Source organism: Corvus cornix, chromosome 4 (genome assembly GCF_000738735.6).
Source record: "Corvus cornix cornix isolate S_Up_H32 chromosome 4, ASM73873v5, whole genome shotgun sequence".
Taxonomy (NCBI): Eukaryota; Metazoa; Chordata; class Aves; order Passeriformes; family Corvidae; genus Corvus; species Corvus cornix.
The window spans coordinates 2,318,449-2,342,187 of record NC_046334.1 but is presented as its reverse complement, the minus strand read 5'-3'; the positions used below and the strand labels follow the sequence as shown (position 1 = coordinate 2,342,187).

General features: G+C 43.0%; 1 protein-coding gene and 1 long non-coding RNA gene across 5 annotated transcripts in view; both read left to right on the top strand.

Annotated features, from left to right (window-relative positions):
• Positions 1 to 7,163, top strand: part of ARSJ (arylsulfatase family member J) — a 50,747-nt gene extending 43,584 nt beyond the window's left edge. For both annotated transcript variants that reach the window (XM_039551216.1, XM_010411375.4), the window contains exon 2: positions 4,609 to 7,163. In XM_039551216.1, coding sequence (XP_039407150.1) covers positions 4,609 to 6,010 — 1,402 coding nt within the window. In that variant the 3' untranslated portion in view covers positions 6,011 to 7,163. The remainder of the gene's footprint in view (positions 1 to 4,608) is intronic.
• Positions 7,164 to 12,801: 5,638 nt separating this feature from the next.
• Positions 12,802 to 23,739, top strand: part of LOC109146225 — a 32,721-nt gene continuing 21,783 nt past the window's right edge. For all 3 annotated transcript variants that reach the window (XR_005601798.1, XR_005601799.1, XR_005601797.1), the window contains exon 1: positions 12,802 to 12,908. This is a non-coding gene — a long non-coding RNA (uncharacterized LOC109146225). The remainder of the gene's footprint in view (positions 12,909 to 23,739) is intronic.

Genomic DNA, 23,739 nt, shown 5'->3' with positions numbered 1-23,739 from the left:
TTTTCCAAACATGTAGACCCTGTGGGCTCCATGCTAAAGCCTGAGTCTGCTATAAAACATTGTGTCTGTTTTCTCCTACTGGTGATTGCGTCCTACTTCTGATGATTTGCTGGTGACAAATAGAATGTTGGGGTCCTTCTCCTCAGTAAGTTGGACCTCTGAGAACTGGGAGCCCCCAAGATCACAGATTTCTCCATTTTTCACTCACCTGGAATTCCTCTATTTTAGCTGTTGTGTTATACAAGTAGTTTCAGGTAAGGTGTCAAAGACTGTTCTTTAGTGACCCCTAAATCTACGTTCTAGACTGGTATCTCCTTGTATTTTATTATTTTTAACAAGAAAATGCACAATCGTCAATAATGATCCTTTTGATTTATGTAGCACGCAGACCTCAGTGCTGTCACTCTCTGTGCAACTCCTGGCACATGTGGGGTTTTTATTTAAAATATTCTTTTCTAAATCCTAGACTAGAGTTTATTATTTTAAAAATTGAGATTTTTTTCAACATATCCTGAGCTAGCAAGCATAATAAAAATACATTTTCCGCATGTAATAACTAGAGCTATGCAAGCAAAAGTTCCTGAAATTAGAAACTTCCAACTGAGCTTCTTTGTTAATCTTCAGTGAGCCTTAAAAGAATCTCAGTTTGAAGACAATTAATGCAGTATTGAAAAATTGTGAGAGCTTGAAATCAATAGTGTTGTACATGCTCATTATGAAATTAGAAACATCCCAGCTTCTTCCTCAGTGCAGAACCCACCCTGAAGTTAAGGGGGAAAACACTCAATAGAAAACTCCTTAGGGAAAGATTTTTTAAGGAAAGCTGGTTTGGCCTACATATGTGTGAGGCTGCGTAGGGGATGTGAGGCGTGCCAGGAGAATCTCTTCCCCATCACAGACCTTCAGTCCCGCTCTCTGCTGCGGGGGAATAGCAGTGAAAACGTGCACAGATTCTGTCACCGATCTCCTGCTCTGCGGATGAGAGCTGGAAACTAATTCAGTTCTGAGGGCATCAGAAGGGGGAAGTGAAGCCTCCCACTGTTGGCACATTCCTCAGGCTCAGATCTCATTGACTCCAGTGTGCCCGTGGTGCTTTGCATCCATAACACTCCGGCACTTCAATGTACAGTTGACCTTCAGCAACTTAATGGTCTCTACACCTTGAGACTGGAGGTAGGAGCGACGTGAAAGCCACTGCCGGAGCTTTGTGTCACTCTAAACTAAAACAGGAAGGGAGCTCGTGTTGAAAAGGGGTGTCATGAACTCATACTCAGGAACTCATAATCTGCTTATTTATTTATTTATTTAAAAAATCCTCTGAAATATTTCTCTGAGCATCCAAGAGGCAAAGGGCTATGAAGTCATAAGGATGCTCCCAGAGGGAGGCCGTTGCTTTAAAGTTTCCCCTACAAACAAGAAAACAGCTCAGTGTGTCAGTGAGCCAGCACCAAGCAGCTGCCTTGGCTGCAACACTTATCACAGTAGGTTTACTGTGAACATCTGAATAACACACCAGGAAAACAAAAACAAGAGTGGAAAATGCACAAAGAGCCATCCCTGTGTAGCAAGGAGAAATTAATTTTCGATGTGCGTCTTATTGGCTGAACATTTCGCACAAATTTTACTTAGTTCCTTGTTCTTCAAATTTCGGATTTCATGTATTCTAAAGGAGACACCTGTGATCCAGAAACTCAGAGGAGTAGGGAGAAGGAGAGCACAGCACATGCATATAAAGTATTCCCAAGTCTTGAACCCCTACTCTTTATACAGACTCTAACCAGTTTATTGCTTTTATGTAAATAATGCCCATGAAGGTCAAAGTCTAAAAAACAATGAAATTAGATTCTGTGGCCTCTCAGCATTTGCTTAGATTTCACTGGTTAGTAGTGCTGAAATTGTAATAATGAATTCCAGACTGTTCATAGTCCTAACTTGCTTTCTGCATCTGGGATTAAATTCAACCTATTTATTCTAAAAAATGGAAGCAGTATGAAATCTATAGGATGTATCTCACAGAGGTTTCATGGCAGTTGGTAAGCTCATGACTTTCTCTGCTAGAGAATTCCCCCAAAATCAGCATCTGCCTCTTAATCCCTTTATGTTTTGCCTGGGTCAGTTTTTTTTCCCTCTTGCACAGTCTAAGAACAGTTTCAAAACAGTCTTTTTGAGACACACTTCCTGTTGCTATTAATCCCATTTGCTTCCATATCATCCCTGTTTTCTGCTCAGATTACTTTGCTTTCCTTATAAATGCTCTGCAAGTCCCTTGAAAATGAAATACTTTCACTGAAAAAGAAATATTGGCAACATCATGGATCAATTAGAAAGGCATGTCATGCAGAAAAGTGAACAAATCTTGACCATTTTTGTAATGGTGAACAATCTTCTGAAATCAGAGGTTGATATCTCTTTGAAGCATTTCTACACTTGAAATATTTTGACGTTAAATGTATTGGTTTGCAGATCCCTTTTTACACATTTGAGTATAAAAATGTGTCTCTTTGTCTGTGTGCCTATAGGTATATTCTGAAGCACAGCCATGCCAAAAATAGCACACAGACACACACACATCTGGGAAACACACCAAAGTCTCCTGCAAAAGGGCAGCAGCAGGGAATGTATGTGCATATAGATGGATATATGTTATATGTGCATTGTTGCCAGCATATTGAATAACTTCCTGAGGGCACTGCTGAAACAAGATGCACTGCTGAATGCCTGTATGACTGAGGCTAATTCTTGATATTTTTTGGTTCAATATTTGTCAGATTAACAGTGTAGGAATTTCGTGCTTCAATCTCTAATTGAAAAGCCCTCGCTGGGCAATCTGCATGGTGCTTTAGGAATTCTTGATGGGAATTAACATTGTGGGACTATCATGCTTTCTGTGCAGGCGTTGCCAAGAGGCAAATTGGTTTGCAGTGTTTTGCACATTCTGTGTCCTGTTCCCCTCAGGCCCAGTTTCTCAGTTTCTAGAGGAGAAGGGTGGAAGGGTCTCTGTCACAACAGGATCCCTTTAGAGAAAATCCTGACCTCCAGCAAAATTAGCTTATCAGGGGAGAAACTGCCCAGCTGGGACTGGGGGCTGACCTTGTGATCGAGGAGGCTGTCAGAGTTAAGAAAGCAGAAACTATTGACTAAAACAGCCGGATGGAGACAAGGACTTTTCCAGTTGGATCAAAAAATGGGAATTTACTGAAAGGATTTAACAAGGCAGAGAAAAGAGAAGGGGAAGGAAATGAAATGCCTTGTGGACATAGTTCCCTCAGTAGTCCCAAACACGGAATGAGCTCCAGTGTGGGGCACTGCATGGCTTTCCTAGTTGTAGTTTACCTGTTTTAAGAGGAGATTATTGCAGCTGAACCCTGGGAAGGACGTGGGACTTGTGTGTGCATGACATTTCTTTTACAAAAGCAAAGTGTAGATCCCAGAAACCCATAATTTTCAGGGTGTGCTTTAACTCTCTCCTGCAGCATCTCCTGCGTTGTCAGCACCAGCCTGTGAGTTTGGGGACAATTGGGTGGCAGGGCTCCAGGTCCCCAGCCTGCCCAGAGACAATGCTGTGCCGAGGGGCCAGCGGGGGCAGAGCACAGCAGCAGCGCTGCAGCACGCTGGGTCCAGAGCAGCACAACACCCAGAGCTTCTGCAGGCAATTAGTGAGGCCGGAGCTTCTGGTTCCGTGGAAATTAGCTCCAGAATTAAATGGGAGTTACACAATCCTTACAGATTGCCAGCCATTAAAGACAGCTATGGCGCCTTCGAAGATCTTGGCCAGGAAGCCCTCATATGAAAGCAGACTTTAAGTTATTTATGGACAGGAAGAGCCTAATGGTTTTAATTTTCTAGCTAGCTCAGGAGGCCAATCAGATTGACAACACCAGCAGAATATGTCAAGAAGCCCCAACTCCTGCAACCACAAATTAATAAAAACTGGTTTTGGGGGAGATACGCAGTATTGGTGGACCTGGCTGTTCTATGCATGGCTGAGAATGGAACCTATTCTCACACTCAGGGAGAAGTTGTCTTTGGTTTACTATCTGCTGTTACAGTCTATTCTTTAGTGACAAACTGATATAAATATATCGGCCCTTGATTTTTGATACTTACTGCTGCCCATGCTGGATTCATTTTCTAATCATATGGAGGCCATATGTATTCTTTACACATAGCCTGTACTGCACTGCAGAATTTATTATCCCATCCTTTAAACATACTGCTCTTACACACTCAAAGCCCAGCATTTTTATATGCTGTAGATACGTTCACCGTTAGCGAGTTACGAGGCACTGTAAAAATTCTATTTATCCACGTAATTTTCTATAGTCATTCTTAAATGGATACACGCGGAGGAAAAAAGGGCGCCTCAAAGTACCTGTGCTCCTGTATTTGTAGGTATTTTGAGTAGCTCAGATCATGGGGGGAAACGTTTCATGCAGCAGTGAGACGAGGAAAGATTTGATAGTGTGACCAAGCTGGTCTTTGAAAGCAGCACACACAGGCACAGAGAAGGCTGTGGCAGGCATAGGAATATTTTCTGTTAGGATTAGGGTGTCCCTGCACCTGAGCATTTCCTCCACCAGCCTGATGCCTGTCTCCTCCCGCCTCCAGGTACCAGATCCACACGGGGCTGCAGCACTCCATCATCCGGCCAACGCAGCCCAACTGCTTACCTCTGGATAACGTCACGCTACCTCAGAAGCTCAAGGAGGTCGGGTATTCCACTCACATGGTGGGCAAGTGGCACCTGGGCTTCTACCGCAGGGAGTGCATGCCCACGCAGAGGGGGTTCGACTCCTTCTTCGGCTCGCTCCTGGGCAGCGGCGACTACTACACCCACTTCAAGTGCGACAGCCCCGGGATATGCGGCTACGACCTGTATGAGAACGACAACGCCGCCTGGGACCATGACAATGGCATCTACTCCACACAGATGTACACGCAGAAAGTGCAGCAGATCCTGGCTTCTCATAACCCCAGGAAACCCATATTCCTGTATATTGCCTACCAAGCTGTCCATTCGCCTCTTCAGGCACCGGGCAGGTATTTTGAACATTACCGCTCGATAAACAACATCAATAGGCGGCGATACGCAGCCATGCTGGCCTGCTTGGATGAGGCCATAAATAATGTGACCCTGGCTCTGAGGAAGTATGGCTACTACGAGAACAGCATTATCATTTATTCTTCTGATAACGGTGGGCAGCCAATGGCCGGAGGCAGTAACTGGCCTCTCCGAGGAAGCAAAGGCACCTATTGGGAAGGAGGTATCCGCGCTGTTGGGTTTGTGCACAGCCCCCTTCTGAAAAACAAAGGATCTGTGTGCAAGGAGCTGGTGCACATCACGGACTGGTTCCCCACGCTGATCACCCTGGCGGAGGGGCAGATCGATGAAGACATCCAGCTGGACGGCTACGATGTGTGGGAGACCATCAGTGAGGGCAGGCGTTCCCCGCGGGTGGACATCCTGCACAACATCGACCCGATCTACACCAAAGCCAAGAACGGCTCCTGGGCCGCTGGCTATGGCATCTGGAACACTGCCATCCAGTCTGCCATCAGAGTGAATCACTGGAAACTGCTGACGGGAAACCCGGGATACAGCGACTGGGTGCCTCCACAGGCCTTCAGCAACGCGGGTCCCAACCGCTGGCACAACGAGCGCGTCTCCTGGTCAGCCGGGAAAACCGTGTGGCTCTTCAACATCACGGCCGACCCCTATGAGCGCGTGGACCTGTCTGCCAGGCACCCAGAGGTGGTGAAGCAGCTGCTGCGGAGGCTCTCGCAGTTCAACAAGACAGCGGTGCCTGTCCGCTACCCGCCCAAGGACCCTCGCAGTAACCCCAAGCTCAACGGAGGAGTCTGGGGGCCGTGGTTTAAGGAGGATGAAAAGAAAAAGAAATCAGATAAAAGCAAAGGTGCGAATAAGCAGAAGAAGAGCAAGAACAGGAAAAAAGCAAATCAGAAAAAGGGGCAGTCGTTTCATTGCCGGTCACGTCTTGCTGGTGGGTAAACTCTAAACAGGCTCCTTGGCCAGGTCTGAGTTAGCCTGGCCCAACTTCTTGAACTTCTGATGGAATAGACTAGAAATTCCAGTTCTGCACTATGGATGAAAGTTGTCATCTTTTAATTTTGTTTCTGATTTCACCAGCACAAGGTACCTTAACACTCTGAGTGACCATGTGACAGACTTTCTCCTCCAGAGGATGAGTGGTCCTCACCCATCACCGACACATTCCAGATAACAACAGCGATAACATCTTGTTTCAGGAAACTTAGCTTTTATGGACAAATGATGGTTCCTTGCCTTAATTAGATGGAATCTTTGGAGAGCATGGAGATGTTAATGGCAGATGTTCTCAAACTGACAGATGGTTCAGAGGGAGAAAGGAAAAACAAAACCTGAGAACTTCTGTGGGTCAGTAAGTGTTAGTCATCAACCTGTGACACGTTTTGATACAACACAGCAAAAACTGAAGCCATCAGGGTAACTTTCTAGAGGTGCTGGAGAGGGGGGCACGATAGGAGGAAAGGCTGCTTTAAATTAGATTTTGTCCATTTTAAATAAACCTGAAATATTTTTAACAGTTCCTAGATGTGCTGAGCTCCCCCCCATTTGCAGTAAAACTCATGACCAGCGAGCACACACCACGTGTAATTTATTACAGGCACAGACAAAAACACATCGCCAAAGTGAATGTAATATTTAAACATTTTAAGATAACTATACAACAATATGTAAAAGATATAATTTATTTTACAGCAAATCCTTATTTCTCTTCCATTAAAACTTCCTGCCTGATGCAAGGTACCCCTGTGGGTGCCAGGGTTGTTTGGGTTCTTTCAACTTCGATTTTTAAAATTTTATTTCCATCCTGTCATTCGGAGTTTATTTAACAGATCCATATCCTCAGAGTACTGTAAACCAAGGAAATACTGTATACACTGCTAGGATGAGGAAGGAGAACAATTCAGGTGCGTCACTGCATTATGTATTTGCCTCCAGTGGTTTTGAATGTAACGAAGGGTTTATTTAATTTAGGAGTCACATGAATATTGTTCAGTTTCTTTACAGAAGCTAGGCCATCTTGATGTTTGGGGGGAAAATACTACTTTAAACCTTTTATTTATGTACCTATTAAAATAGTTTATTTTTATGGCATTCATAAAAGTAGTCTGCCTCTTTTTTCATCCAAGATAGCAATTCTGGCCTAGTTTATTTTAAACAAACTCAAGTAAGCTGTTTTATTACTATTATTTTTGGTGCAGGGATGTTTTATGACATTTTGCTTCTGAAACAGAATTTCTTCTCCCAATACGTGTATCATTTGAGACATGCTTCAAAGTTTGCCCTTTTCCAAGGTGTCTGCATGGATGATGAATGCATGGACTGGCTGCACATTCCTGGTCATCTGTGGTAATTGATAAAATGCACACACACATACAGGCTTCAAGATGAATTATGTTAAGTAAAATTGATGATTCATTTGTTGATTGGCTATAATGTGTTTTGGTAAAATTTCAAATAAGCCTGCTTTTCTGCAGTGTGTCTCTTGACTCAGAAGTTACATAAATGGATTATGATTGAAAAATTGAGCATTCCTAAAATCAGTGCGCACAGAAATCTGAATGAAATCCAACTGTCCAGCACTCCAGCACCTCCTGACCTTTTCAAAAGGCAACTAACTGCAGGTCTATACTGCCAAAACCCAGCAAACTGCATACTTAAAGCTGTAAAGCAAAGTAAAGCTGCCATTAACAAAACACAGAAACCAGTCAGGCCGCTCTTAGAGTTACTTCTGCAATGAATATGCTGTGGAGAGCACAGAATGGACTTCTTGGATAATTGCACGTAAATAATAATTATAGAAGGATGGTGTGTATCTGCAAAAGCGTTTAATATTGTCATCATTGTTTTTCATGGTGTGTGGTCCTTCAGATGACTAATTAATTTCTTAGAAATCTGTCTAGCTTTTCTTCACATTCACACTATCCAGTGAGTAATCAGGAACTCAGATGTTCTCGAAATTCTCACTTTTTTTTTAAAATGTGCCATTGATGTCCTTAAAAGAAATGAGAATAACATCTTCAGATATTACACTCCAAAATGTGATATATAAAATTCATATCTGTGAGGAAATACATTTCATTTTCCAAGGTAATTTTAAAAAGGCTGAAATTAGGTGTATAAATTAAACTATATATGGAGAGACTAAGATATTAATTTTTTTTGGCATAATAGCAGCAAGGCAGTGTGATAGAGTGTTACCCTCATAGAAGTAATTATTGCCCTTTTCCCTGAAAGTTTTATGGTGGCTTTGGCTTTCCTTGGACCAAAACAGCCAGAGAACATTATTCTCTGGCAACATTGTATTCTATAATTATCTATATCTGTTCTCTCTCAGGCACAATGGGAGTCCTTGAAAGTAACCGGTGCAAGGCGGAACAGTGGATCAGTTCTCTGTGTGTTAAAAAAATGTGCCACAGGAGTAAGTGTTTGTAGAGTACACAGTGGGAGTACATTTCCAATGAATTTGATAATTTGATCTAGTAGCGGGCAAAAGTTGGCTTTGAGGGGGGTAGAAAATGGTCACAGTTTAGCTGCATTCCTGAATTTTTTGCTGAAGTGCTCCTGACATGAAAATACAGTGTCTGCTCTCACACAGCCCTTGTTTTCTCACTGCGGCGACACAACGGTCTCTGGTTTGTGGGGATGCTGCGTAGCTCTCAAACCCCACTCTCCGTCTGCAGAGCTCTCAGTGGCTCATACACCCTCCCAGCAGGATTTCACAGCTTATTTACATCTGCAAATATGTTACGTGCCCAGTCTCGGGCAAGGTTTGATAGGTAAACACTGAAAAAGAGACCTGGGGCAAGGCTGGGTAGGTAGCAGTGGGGAGCATTTACTTACGATTTTTAAAGTTGTCTCAAGCTTTCTCCACACTCTGTGTGGGCACAAGGAAAAGGCAGGTTGAATACTAACTCTGATTTAGTCTTCGTGACAGCCACACCTTCAGGAGGGCCAGCCCTATTCTTCAGAAGAATGTTGTCTTTTCTAGGTTTTCTCTGTTTTATTTTAAAGCTCTTCACAAATAATTTTCTAATGGTAAGATAATTTTAGCATCATCAGCGACTTTTAAAGTTTTATTACCAATAATATCGTTATTATTATTGTTGTATTGTTGTTGTTATTTAGTTTGACATAAATTTGGAGACAAAACACTCTTCCAGCTACAGGTAAAGAGGAGTGGAAGGCAGTGCCAGGAATGGTGAGTAAACCAGAACTGTCAGTCCTTTCCTGTGGGTCACGCTGGGAGATGTGAGGGGATGGCCGTGCGGTTGTGAAGCTCAGCCAGACTTGCAGACTTCAGAGCGTGAAGGCAGGCGCAACGAGGTACTCACTCAGCAAGGTTTAAACAACACCCGAAGTAAGGCACTTCACAAACTTAAACTTCGTGAACTTTAACTTAGCCAAACTTAAACTTACCCAGACACAACAAGGCACTTACTAAGGCATTGCTGGAGTGTTTTGGTCTGGTTTATAATGTGTTTTGAAAAGAAGGTAGGAGAAGAAAGAGAAGGGAGAAAGGTATCTAGGCAACCCCCTGGGACCCAGCATGGTCTGAGCTGCCTTTAAATCCAGGGCAGGGGAGCCCCTCAGAACACAGGCCGGGCCGTGTCCTTTGCTCTGCTCTGCTCCTCTGGGGCCTCCCTAGGCCTGGCTGTGCTGTGGCCCATGTGGGCAGATGGCACCATTTTGAGTGAGGGGGACAGTCCGACATGTTGGGTAAGGGCGGGGGGGAAACAGTCTTCCATTTTGTGTCAGGCTGTGGGGCCACTCCGCCATTTTGTGGCTGCCTGTGGATCACTGCTGTGTTGTGTCAGGCTGTGAGTTACTCTGCCGTGTTGTGTCACGGCATGACATGGGCCATGGGGCACTCCACCATTTTGAGGCAGGCCTTGGGTCACTCCGCCATTTTGTGTCAGGCCGTGGGGTCATGCCACCATTTTGTGTCTGGCTCTTGGTCTCTCCGCCATTTTGTGTAAGGGCATTGAGGAAGGTCAGTGTGCCATTTTGTGTAAGAGCATGGTTCACTCCGCCGTTTTGTATCAGCCCATGGGATCACTCTGCCATGTTGTGTCAGGCTGTGGGTCACTCCACCATTTTGTGTCAGCCCATGGGATCACTCTGCCATGTTGTGTCAGGCTGTGGGTCACTCCGCCATTTTGTGTCAGGCCGTGGGGTCATGCCACCATTTTGTGTCTGGCTCTTGGTCTCTCCGCCATTTTGTGTAAGGGCATTGAGGAAGGTCAGTGTGCCATTTTGTGTAAGAGCATGGTTCACTCCGCCGTTTTGTATCAGCCCATGGGATCACTCTGCCATGTTGTGTCAGGCTGTGGGTCACTCCACCATTTTGTGTCAGCCCATGGGATCACTCTGCCATGTTGTGTCAGGCTGTGGGTCACTCCGCCATTTTGTGTAAGGGCACTGGGGGAGGTAATTTTACCATTTTGGGTAAGGACATGATTCGCTCTGCCATTTTGTGTCAGGCCTTGGGTCACTCCACCATTTTGTGTCAGATACTAAATTCCTTCCAGTGGCATTCTTCGGTGCAAATGGGGGTGCTGGATCTCCCAGGTTCTAGTCTGGATGCGGTCCAGGAAATCTCTGAGAAAGGAAAGAAAGAAAATGACTTTTAGTATCTTTTATAGGATTTTTTTCAGGTAAGGAGATGTATGAACAAAGGACTGTTGCTTTGCTGGCTATTGGTGTGTACTATACCCAAGTCCTGGAAGAAGTACGTGTTGGTTTTCAGCATGTAACACTCCCAGATTAATGCAGGTTCCTTTTGTCGTCTGCCTTTAAACCCAGTGAGTATTCATCAGCGGCATTGAGGTAAAGTGGGTAAAATCTGGTTTACTTCCTACTACAGAGACTATTAATTATAGAACCAGTGTTAGGTCCACTTGTCCAAAAGATAACATTAGCTCAGACAAAGACACTGGAACATACAATGTAATGTGCCTGTTTGCTACTGACTTAATCAGCTGTACTCTCAGGACAGCAGGAGCTTTTCTATTGCCATTCTCCATCCTTTATTTTCCCCTTTCCAAGAACAGGCAGAGAATGTGTATTCCCATGGGGAAAAAAAGATTATAAGATTTAATGTAGCAGTTAAATAACACAAGATCCACTTCAGCATCCCTTTCCTGTTCAGGGGAGTACTCAATAAAGTACATGATTTCCTTTCTGTGGAATATAAGTCAAGGTCTTTTGAGAAGTGGAGGATTTGTGTCAAAGACAGGCCGATGTGAAAATACAAAAAATGTTCTCTTTTCCTGAATTGTGCTTCCTTTTTCATCTCTGCCAAGCAAGCTAATAAAAACAAATATAAATACAGATAACTGCATGAAAGAAGATATAATTAAGTACCTGGGTTTGAATTAATGGTGCAACAAAAGTATAATCCATGATATGGTTAAAAGTTGTTTCATAAATTCATTCATTTCAGGTGTAATCAGGGCAAAGTTGCTGAAGTTTAGCTTCTGACTGAAGTAACAGAACTGATTAACGTCTGTTATTGTGAATTCTCATAACGAGGGGAGAACAGGGTCCTGAAATGTCATACTGATGTAGCCTCAAAAATACTTCTTTATAATTCCATATGAACATCAGTGTCTCAGTAAAAGTCAAGTACTTAATCACCTGAAATTAGTGCAGGCCATGATATTTGTTGTCGTTCCCTAGATTTGCTTAAAAAGATCACTTCTGAGCATGCTTGGCAAGGCTCTATTATTCCTCATTAAATGCAGCTTGCTTCTGCTAGTTGAGCTGAGCCAGCATGAAACAGGAGAAAGTCAAAGCCTTACTCTGAGTGTAGGAATGATTCTGTATAAGTAGTGTGCAGGGCACAGTTTGGAAATGGACATCACTAGTGACAGAACATCTCTATGGATTTGCCATTTGATCCGAAACAAGAGACTAATTCCTTTTAGATAACCAAGATGTATTTGTGTTTTTTAAGATGCCTAGAGAAGGAGGGGAAGCATGGCCCTGTGAGAAGATGAAGAGCACCAAGCCATGACAGCTGTCAGACTTTGAATGAAGAAATTGCATGTTGCTTAAAAGGAGCATTTTGGGACAGTGAACTGTATGCCATTAAAGAAATGCTTCATATATCATCATCTAATTTTCTTCTAAAGAAACAACCTTCAAAGCTCTGAATATTGGCAAAACTTGAAGGGCATAACTAGGAATGTCTTACCTTTGGGCAACATTCTGAAGTCTTTCTCTCATGGCATGCGTTTTTTACAGTAATTCCTTCCAGTTTTATTTTGGTTTTCATCAGCAGATACCATTACATTTTGTCACTCTGGATGGAGGGAATATAGTTAGTGTTGATAAAAGGCATATTGGGTCAGTGGTGTTTATTTGTTCAGGCTCTCAAGTGACCTCTAAGCAATCTCTTAGCAGACCCATTTCTAATACACCTAAATAATTGATCTCTTGTTACTGTGTGGCTGTGGAGAATTTGAAATAAACCCACAAAGAAGGGTTTGAAAAAGTACAGAGGGAGCACATGGTGCTGGCCTTCAGTCCAGGTGACTTCAGCAACTTGCAGCCTTTTGTCTTTAGATGTGATTTCTTTGAGGTTTTTATGCTGCTACGTTTTTTTTTCTTCTCTTTGCAAGGAAGAAGTCTGCATGGTTAATTCTGCTTTCAACATTGGATGTGAAAGTCTGCTTAGAAAGCCCCTGCGTGGAATGGCAGCAGAGAAGAACAAGAAGTGCCTATTTTTTGTGAGGGGGAACACACCGTGCTGCTTCCCCTGCCACAGGCACAGAGCCCTCACCAGCCGTCATTCAACTCCTTAGCCTGTGAGCGTGCCAAGATCCAGCAGTTATCCCAGGTAACGAGCGAGTTGAGATGCAGTGTGGTACCTTTTGTGGTTCCTGTCCTGCTCTCTCATCACTTTGTTGTCCCATGGCCTGACTGAACTTGTGGGATGCTTATATTAAGATCAGTGGAAAATTCTCAGGGGGCTGAGATCCCATTGACATCTGTTCCCTTCTCGTTCATGCCTGAGATCAGCATGAGGACCTGTACTAGGAGACAGCCCTTGAAATCCAGGTGGAATCATGTATTTCTTGGGTTAGCCGTGGTTGTTCCTCAGAGGCACACAGGAAACATTTCCTATAGCATAATCCTAAATTCAGCTAAATTCATAAGCATCCAGTAACCATTCGCACTGTCCTGTCTGCTTACACAGTAGCCTTCTGAAATACACAGTGTCTTGCCAAAGGCGCAGGATTCAGCTTGCCCTTCCTTATCCTTGTCTTCAATTCCCATTTCATTGCTCAAACCCAGGAAATTCTGTTTAACTAGAAGCTAGCTGTTTCTTGAACTAACATGAAGAAAAGCATCCAGTTCTGACTTAGATCAGAAAAATATGAAAAATCCATTGCTTCCCATTGTAAACCTCTTGCAGAAGTTAGTATCTGAGTTAAAGGTATAAATGCCTTCTTTCTAGTTTGATTTTTGGTCTGGCTACAGATTCCAGCTTTATGTTATTTTTATCCCCAAGACGAAGAGTCCTTTGGTACCCTGTGTTTTCCTGTCATGACTGTACATCTGTATTCCATCCTTGAGTATTTTTTTTAGAAGTTGAACAGATTGGCTCCTTAGAGTCTAATCATTGTATGGCACTTTCTCCAGTTCCCAAGTAGAAGTGGAAGGTTTTTTGCACACCTTCTCCAGATTTTCAGTAGACTGTGAAAAATGTGGACATCAAAAGTAAATAAAATATTCCAGTATTTGTGTCCTTCAAATGATGTGCAGGAATATCACCTCCTGAGGAGAAAGCCCTGTGGGCTGCACTGAGCCTAGAGCATCCCCTGCTGCTCCGGGCTCGGGATGGCACTCCAAGGCAGGGAACTGGCTGTGGAGTTTGTGGTTATTTTTGTTGTTCTGTGTGAGGCAATCTTTTACTCCCTACGTGTTGTTTATTCTTAGAAAGAAAAAACCCCACAAACACTCAAGTTTGAAACTATCCCAGAAAAAGGATTTAATGTTTTCTCACAGCATTTCCATTCTCTGTCTCAACCCATACAGCCATTTTATAAAAGCTGCCTGTGCAAAGCAGAAGGTGAAAATGTAAAAAAGAAAAAAGATACAGAATAAACTTTCTCATTATATTTTATGTCCCATAATATGCTCACAGCAGCCATGCCTATAATGTCTAATTCAGGAAAAATACACCTGTCCTTCTCTAAGAATTGTATTTTCAAAAGTCCCTTTTCCCTATTTCCTAATTCCAGAGGGTAAGCTCTGTTTAATTCCCCACTAATTGAAGTCAGAGATACTATATTTATTCAGATACGGCCCTCAGGGTCTCATGCATAGCAAGAGTGTTTCATTGGTTGTATTTCCCAACAGAACACGTTGAAGCTCTTAGAGGTGAGTAATCAGTGCCATAAAATAGCTGCTCCATTTCTATAGTTAGGGGAAAATCCTCATTCTGGTTTTCCTGGTTCCAAGTGCAACGTGCTGGTTTTCACTGCTGAAGGAGGAAATTCACTCAGTCTCTGTTCTAATTCCAGAATTATGCAGTCGGTAATTGCCTGGTGATATTATTTCCCCAAAGATCATTTATTTTATACCCTTTTTTTTCACCAAGTGCTTTCAGAACATATAAACAGAAGTGGAGTTGCTCTGCGAGGGAGTCAGTACTGCTGGAAACATTAACAGCTTTAATAATGAGCGTAGAGCAGGTCTGAGGGTTTGTAGTTCCTGCTGTGCACAGGTCCATGTGAGAGGCACACTGGCTTAAAGGGGCATTTGGGGAATTACTGAGGTAGGTGTGACAGTAGTTAACCAAAATTGTTCATTACTGGGAGGATAGATGGAAGGAAAGCCAGTTCAGGTATAGAGTTACCAACACTGTTCTTGTATTCCCAGTGGAAAAGCCATGTCAAGGACTCTCTTCTGTATTGTCTCCTGAGGCAGAAGACTTCCCCAGGTATGGAAGTGTGTTTCTAGTGCTGAGATTTATCCTGCAATACAGTAACTGGTTCCTTAGTTTGCCTTAAAGAAACAAAGGAAAACAAACCTCTTACTGTCCATGGAATGCACTGCATTTACTCACCGTGCCATCTTTAGCATCTCCCACCCATTATCGCCGCATTAGGTTTCTCCTGAGTCACCCAGCCCTCAGTCTCTCACTCTTCCCCGGGATTTTACCAGTCTTGTTTGTTGTTCTGTTCCCTTGCAGTTTGAATTTCTTTTCCGTGGAAGCAGCAGTGCTGTTCCCAGCAGTGCTGGCTGGGCACTGGCCCTGTGAGCGTGTCAGTTTTTAAGCAATGCGGATGTTTCCTGATCCGTAATACGCAATAAACAGGTTACCCTCTGGATGGAAGATTAAATCCATGCTTTTGTTAGCAAGTTGAAGCACAGGCTTTAGCTAAATTATCCCCAATGCCTTTGCCTGGCCATCTGTTTCCAACGGAAATGAATCTTGGGTTTTAATTATAAATCTCTTATGAATATTATTTTTCTTTTCTTTTCTATTCCAATCTGCCCTTTTGGAGATTGGTTGAACTCTCCCTGTGTTGTCTGAAAGGTGTGTGGGATCACCAGTGTGGCTCATGGTGTGATTCATTTTTTCTATTAGCCTTCCTGTTAATGACTTTAAATCTGTTTGTGCTCTTGCTGCAAGTTGAAGCAGAAATCTGTTACCAAACTGTGTTTATAAATTTGCTACAGATATGTGTTATGAAGCAGTCTAAGTACAAACATGTTAAACCATATGGAAAATCCGCCCCAATCTTGTTGAATTGTTCCAATGTTTAATTACTCAGATTGTTAGAAGTGTGCACCCTCTTTCTAATTGTTTTTTTAATTCTAGTTTCCTGGTCTAGCTCTCAGATCATTTTATAATTCTTTATGTTCCCCATGAAGGTGTGCATAGATTGAGACCAAACACAAAAAACTCCTAGTCCTGCTGCTGCTCTCCAACAAAGCATTACTCATCTCAGTAAGGATTTGTCATTAAAATGCTGTGTAGTTTATTATTTTTTTCCAAAGAAAGGGTGAAGTCATTCTTTTTATTTTAAATTAAATGGGGGACAGGGAGGAGGACACAGAGTACTCTGGGCTAGGGTGTCAGAGGAGTCCTTGGTAAGATCCTCTCTGGAGCTCTTCCCTTTTTCCTGATAGGTAAAGGGGAGGTATTCACCTCTCGTGCAGTGCAGGGCAGCAATTCCTTCTTGTGACCAAGAAAGAAAAGCAAAGCTCACTGAGTTACGCATCCTGGCACCTTTTCCATCCCTGCTAGGGAACTTGGCCCTTGCTAGTCGACACAAAGACCTTGAGAGAGGAACCTTTTCCTGCCAAGCTTTCCTCCCCAGCAGAGGCCAACTTGCAGCAGCATGGTGTGCAGATGAGTCAGTGCAGGATGGCCATGGGTAAACACTGTTACCCGACCTCTCCAGAGACAGCTGCATTTATTGCTTCATCCCAGAACCACTGAGCTGGGCAGCTATTCAACACTCGGCACTGAAATCCTGGGGCACATGCTGGTCTTCTGCTCTAATTTTTACCCCTGCCACATTCAGTTCCCCTCCCTCCCCCTCAGCTCTTGGTGCTTGTCATCAAATAGGCTCATTCTCTTCAAAGGATTGCCAGTTTAGAAGGGTGCCAGGTTGCCTTTTGATCTTCTTGAAGGTGCTTTCTCTCCAGAATGACCAGAGTAACTTTTATGAAAACATACTTTATTCAGACATTCTCACAGCCATGGCTTTATTTGAGTCATAAGTACTGGAGGGATTTAAAAGCTGTGTAGGTGTGGCACTTGAGGACACAGTTAGTGGTGGCCTTGCCGCTACTGTTCAATCAGCCCATGGGTTTTCTTCCATGGGGCCGTATGATTTTGCTCTGCTGAGTGCTTGTACAGAAACTGTATCTATACTAAATGCTTCATACAGCTTTTAAAGGAGTCCTGTGAAGGTTTAGCTATACTTTATAGAATGAGATAGGGAAGTATCTTCACACTTATGCCTTTCCCCCATTTCTGTACTAAGTTCGGTGGGTGAAAATGATTCACTCTGATTCATTCTCATTCCTGCCCAAATGTGCTCTTCCCTGAAAAGTACAATACTTCTTTTCATATTCTCCATGAATACTTTGGCTGTGACTTCTTCCTCCTGTGTTCCTCATAGAGAAGTTTAGCAGCAGCTCCTGTGAAGAACAGGCACCTGAGGAGCATGAGAGAAAAGGTGGGATTGCATCTGGTACCAACTCCCTGCAGCTCTGGGAGAATAATAACCAGCCCTTGGAATAAGGGAAGGTGCTCCAAAGATTGTTCAACTGGACCTATAAGTTTCTGGGCTGTGAAATGTAAAATAACACAGAAGCAGGAGATGGAAGATAATGACAGAGTTCCCCTCAAATGAAGGCTCTGGCTTTACACACTCAGCCTTTGGGAAAAAATACAGATAGAATTGGCTTGGAAAGCAGGAAAGATGTTGATTCTTCATCCAGTTCTGAATGAAGAACTCCAAACAACAAAAGCATTCATGTGGATTTTTATATGAGCAGATGACTGATGTATTCTCAATCACTGTCTATGTGTATATTTAGTACAAAACCAGATATTTAGGCAACAAAAGATAATCCAAGACACTTGTAAGTGTTACGATACAATGTTAAGAAAGTTACTCTCATAGTAAGGCAAATAGTTGTATTGAGCCTCCTGACCCCGGACTTTGGGCGCCTCTACTTCTCCACCCATAAATCCTCCTAAATCAGTGACCTCTGGGTGTTGATGGCTCGTGTTAGGCCCTCTCTACATACCAGCCTTGGGAAATGAAGCTCGGAATATTTGTTTCAGGTTCCAGCTGCTGTGCCTGGGGATGCAAGAAGTGTGCTCAGGCTCATTAAATCTGCAGGACTTGGAAGCTGTGCCTGTGGTGACACCACAGACAGTATTCCACATGAAACCCAAGCACTGGAACTCTTTGGCATGAGGCACATGCAAGCACTCGGGAGCAGTTCCAGAGCCGACTCCAACATGTCTCCTTGTTTTTCAGCTGCTGACAAAGAGGTGGTTTGTACAAAAAAAAGTCAGAAGTGAAACAGATGTCCTCAGGGAAGCTGGAAATGGAAATAGTTCTCATGTGAGGCATCACACACACATGGACTGGAGGCTGCTTTGGGAGGTTTCTCCAGAGACAGTGACCTTTCCTGCAGGTTGTGGGGAACTGAGCTATCTCCTGCCTGGAGTTTTGGGGAAAAAGCAAGATACAGTGCCAGATGTGAGGTTCATATAGAGGATAAAATCCTTACAGATCTTCATTTCCCCAGGCTAAGAGAGGACAGTGCTTTTTCAAAACATGGATAAGCCAGCTATGCTACTGTACCACTTCAGTTGTTTCCAGCTATAGGCAGAGATCCAGAGACATTCTGGATCTGTAAGATGCATTCTGGATTCCAAAAGAAGGAATCTTTCCCTTTAAGCCTGCTCATTTCTTCAGTCTGACAAACTAATCTGAAATACTCTTTCTTTTAAACTCTGCTTCTCAATTTGCTTTTGAATTGCTTTCATCTAGAGTGTGAAATTCCAAGGCACTGCAAAAAAGCTGTCTTAGGAATATTCTTGGCAGTACTGCTAGCAGAGAGTACAGGAAACCTCACAAGAGAGCTGGTTCCAGCAGCACTGCCCTCCACGTTTCACAGCGGCAGGGACATTGAGAGCAAATCCAAACACCAGCTTTTCCCTTCAGCAGAGCCTTGCTGGGGTACAGTTACCCAGGACACATCCCTAGAAGTGTCCAAGGCCAGGTTGGATGGGGCTTGGAGCAGCCTAGTCCAGTGGAAGGTGTCCCTGCCCATGGCAGGGGGTGGGATAGATGGTCTGTAAGGTCCCTTCCAACTCAGACTGTTCTGTGTTCCTGTGAATACTCTTGCAGGCAGCCCCTTGAGCTGCTCAGCATTACTGCACAGGTGTATTGGCCTCATCAGTGCACAAAACACCTTTTCTGTTACTGCTCAAGTTCTTGAATATCACCTTATCTAAAATGTCCTTGAGAGGGAAGGGGTGCTCAGCACCCTGTTTTGGCCAGGAGGTTATCCCTGTGGAGAAGACACCATGGAGGAGCCATGAGGCTGCCTTGGAGAGGCTCAGCCGTGGCGACTTTGCCACGAAAATAGAGAGGCTTCATTGCGACAGCCCAAAGATCAATAGGAGGGAGTAAGAGCAATTCAGAACTGCACTGCTGAATTCACCCTGTGTGTCAGTGTTCCTCGGATGATGCAGAACCTCAGCTTTGGTTTGGATAAACTCTGCTGCAGCTTTAGGGCTGCTCAGGGTGCCCCGAAAGGAAAGGTAACACAGACAATACAGCCAGGGGTGTACCCTGACACCTGTGCTGGAATCACTGCTCTGCTCTTGGGCTTTAATCTCATTTTGCCTTCAAGTTTGCAATACAGCTAGCACTTTTAAAGCTCATTACATTCTGAATTATTTTGCTTTTAGGCAGTACAGGTGTTACTTATTTATGGTCTCACTGAATTTTCTCATTTCTCTTGGAAATGGCCGGGTTTTTTCTAATCCTGGCAACTGCAGTAACCACATGACCCTGAACTTACTATTCTGCCCACTGGTGTTGCTTTAGGTGAAACCATCAGAGAGGTCTCATACAGTTTAAAAAAATACCTGTATAGCAGTGTGGTTGTGGACAGTGAGGCGTGGCAGGAAAGAGTTTGTCAGTAATTTTGTCAGTAACTTTAATGCAGAACCCTGACTTGCTAGTTTTTATTATATAATATTGAAATAATACCAATTTCATGAGGCAAATTAATTGCTGAATAAAACTTCAAAATGGAATAAAACTGGAATAAAAGTCAACTAATATGCTTCTGACACAACTTTCCCAAATATGTTAAACCTAAGAAAATACCTTAAGGTATTTCATATTTAAGGTATTTTCATATTCTTAAGGTATTTTGGGAATAGGAGATATCATTTTCTTGCAATGAATGACTTGAAAACAGAAAATAGTAATCATGTAGAAGGGCAAAATATTAACAAATACTTGAGTGCACTAAATAATGCTCTTTAAAAATTTTCCTGATTGTCCTGACCTTTTATTTTTGTCACTTAGCTGATCTGCATGTTATGAGTTACCAGTTGAATTGGGTGTACAAATAATTAAACCCAGCTCCCAAGTCTTCCAGAATGATTAAAGTAAAAGAAGATGACAGGAGATAGCTATGCAATAGTATTCACTGTTCAGGAAATAATACAAAGCAAGCTATGGAGAGCACTGGACAAAACACTGGGAAGAAGCAGTATCCATTTTTTTCCAGTTATTATATTATCTTCCAAGAAAACAGGTTGCACACATACTGTGTTTGTAGTAAGTAAAGTTAGCACGTGGTAAAAGAAAGTCCTGTAAAAATGTCAGCATTCAAGGAAAATTATTTCTTGTACCCTAATGCACACACGCACAAATCACCAAGAGCCAGCTTTTGTGGTAAATAGTAGCTTTCCTTACAGGTTTTTATTCAGTCAGTATGAAATTTTTGAATTATGCCATACTGGTCAACTTACAAAACTTAAAAAAATCCCTTTTGGTCTCTTAATCCACTTGGTTTGGCAGCACATCCTGGCTGCAGAGGGCTGAGTGCTTGCTTCTCATACAGGAATGACAACTTGGGTCTTATTTATTCACTTATTTCTCACGCGTCCTACCCTCTTGCTAATGCTTTTTTCAGGGCTGCATGTTTTTCAGAGACTTCAGTAAAGTTCCTTGTGAAGTATCCGTGAAGTATGAAAATCACTTAACTGATTAGGCAGAGATATAATTTACTCAATATCTTCAAGATAAAAGAGACTGAATAACCCTTTTTGCTCACAGAGTGGATTTAACATCACAAAGAAGGAAGATAGGGTTTCATCTTTTGCTAAGGTATTACTTTTATTCTTTTTCCTTTGGCTTTTTTTTTTTTTTTGATATAAAATAAATAATGCATGCAGGAAATGCAAAGTAATGGTGTAAGGACTGAAAACCCTAAATCAAGCAAAGGACCATGGAAGGAGAGCTGTGTGGAGGTGAAGGGTACCCTCAGGACTTATTTACATGTATCTAGATAATTTACTTTTGTTTCAAGAGATTGCTTCTGTCCAATTACGGTCACTTTGCGTTGTTGTAACTGTCAGGCTTGATTTGTGTACCCAGTGATGGTACAAAATCACACACAGGTGAAATACTGCCTGACAAGTCCCTTGTAACTCCAGGAAAGGTTTGTTCTATACCACATTTGCTGTGACTTGGAAACCGATGGGAAGGTGCTGGTGGGATGAGTACCCCGTGTGGGCACTTTGGATCTCCTGTTAGTGAAGTTGGTTGCTGGCTCTGACTTCCCACTCCAGAGCTAAACCAGAGGCTTGGCAATGTGGGAGCAAGGAGAATCTGGGTACAACATGAAAGCAGCACCTTAATGCAACAAAAGCCCTGAGCATCTCCTCATGATTTGGTGTTATGGAGTGCAATAGCCAAGGGAATGAGTTGGAACAGGCGAAAGCTGCCCAGCATTCTCCTCCACCACATGTAGTAAGTGTGCTCTCATATTGATTTCATATATTTCATATAATCAAGTGTGCTTTTCCTGGGAAGGTGTGGGAGTTGGTTGGGAGTGGCAATGTTTTTCAACAGTTGCTCAGTCTCAGTAGGAGAAATTCTTGGAAAAAGTTGGCCAATCCAGTCGAAACCCTGAGGAATTTCCAGGCAGGTGAGATGTAGAGGCACTCATTGGGTTGTAAATGCTCATTGTGCTTTACTAAAATGTTACAAGACTTCTGTTCATTGTCTGTGCGTGTTCAAAATGCAGTGACATCTTCGAAAGATTCCGTTCTTCTTCCCTCCAGCAGCACCTTAGCACTCCCCAGGAGCAGGCTCTTCCTGCCGGCTTGGAAAGCCATTTTAGCTGCTGCAAACACGGACAGCCTTTGGAATAAACAGAGCTACCAATGAGATCTGCAGGCCTTGGAGCAGGTACAGCCTGGTGCAGGGTGACACGGTCACCCACCCGCTCACACACAGCCTGCACAGATGCTCAGAAACACTCATCTACAAAACCCCCCAAAATCTCCATTATTGCTCAGAAACTATCAGCACAGACCAGTAAAACTACAGGGTTTTTTTCATAGCCTGGCAGGAATCACTGTAATGACTCTCAGCATGCAATAATATTTTCCCCTTGGAGTTTGGAGAGTAAGAGTTAAGAGAGCTCAAATCCTGTATTATTCTGGGCAGCTGTAAAGGAAAGTATTTTGTATTTGGTCGAGAGGAATTGCTGGAGCGTGTACTTTCAATTGAAAGTGCTCACCAAACTGAAGTGGTCTAATTTGAAACTACCTAGTTGTTCACGAGCTTTAATACTTCCATTAGTTTGATCATGGAGAGGGGAATTGAATACTAAAAAAGAAAAGCATAACACATATACACACAGTTTGCTATCTTTGCACTCTTTTCAGAAAATGATTGTTGTACATTTTATCCATCGAAAGGGAATCAAGCCCTTGTTTAATTCCTGTAGTGTTCCAAATACTGCTACTGCAATGATCTCTTATCAAATGTCAGTGGAACAGCTTTTGAGTTGATGTGAGCTGTCAGGGGTTCTGAGGCTTTCTGGTTTTCCGTGTATTGGTGACTAAGTTGTTAAAGCCTAAAGCTAAAGGGAACTTCTGCATGTAGCCACAGAGACAACGTTCAAAAATATTTATAGTCAAGAATAATGCAAAGAGAGAGAGAATGAATATACAAGTGGTGACTGAAATGCTTTTATTGCTTTGGTTTCTCCATTTCAGCAGCTGGTACGGCTGTTAGAGTCCTTTTACATTAAAACGGAAAGGAGAGAAGGAAGAGCGGGATACCTGGGGGAAAAATAATAAAAGAGAAAACAAAATTGTAGCTTTTGGGACAGTAATTATTCTTTCTGAGTGCAGCAATTCAAATGGGCCATAAGTGGGTCAAATAAAGGTGAATGTGAAGAACCCCAGCAGATACAACGTGTGCTTGTTCTGTGATTGTGTGGTCTAACTCACTGTCTGTTCTGGGGAAGTGCCCCAAATGCGATGGTTATTCCCAGTGACAGCTGTCCTTTGCTGATGGTTCCCCTGGAACGACTGCAGGCGATCAGATAACCAAGCCTGCTGGCCTGCTTTTCCCAGCTCTTCCTTGTTTCCTCGTGCCTTTTCCTTTAGGTCACAGCTTTCCTCTCTGACCAGCAGAGCCCTGTGTCATATAGGAAACTCCAGTTATCTTTATCTATCCAGTCTGCCTCCAGTAGAGAGGAAATGGTAATGCTTCATGTTTCTTTCATGCCCCATCATAAATCTGTCACTTTGAAAAATAAAAAGAAGGAGTTAAATTAATTACTCTCATATTGATTCCACTTGGCCAGATTCATTAGGCAATCTTATCCCTGCATAAACCCCCAAATACCGCCCTGGGTAAAACCTGGCAGAGAAATGCATCGGACTCATTTATATTTCATTGTTTTAAGTGGTTTCCTCTGTAAATATTTCATGGATGATGTATATATCGAGGTGAATATTGAAGTAGAAAACTTTAAAAAAACCTTGACTGCAAACTTTCAGGGCTCCTGATAGGGTAACCTTTCTTAATCAGAAAAGAACTAACAGCTCTCTCCTAGCTGATTCTTCTCCAAGCTGATTGGAT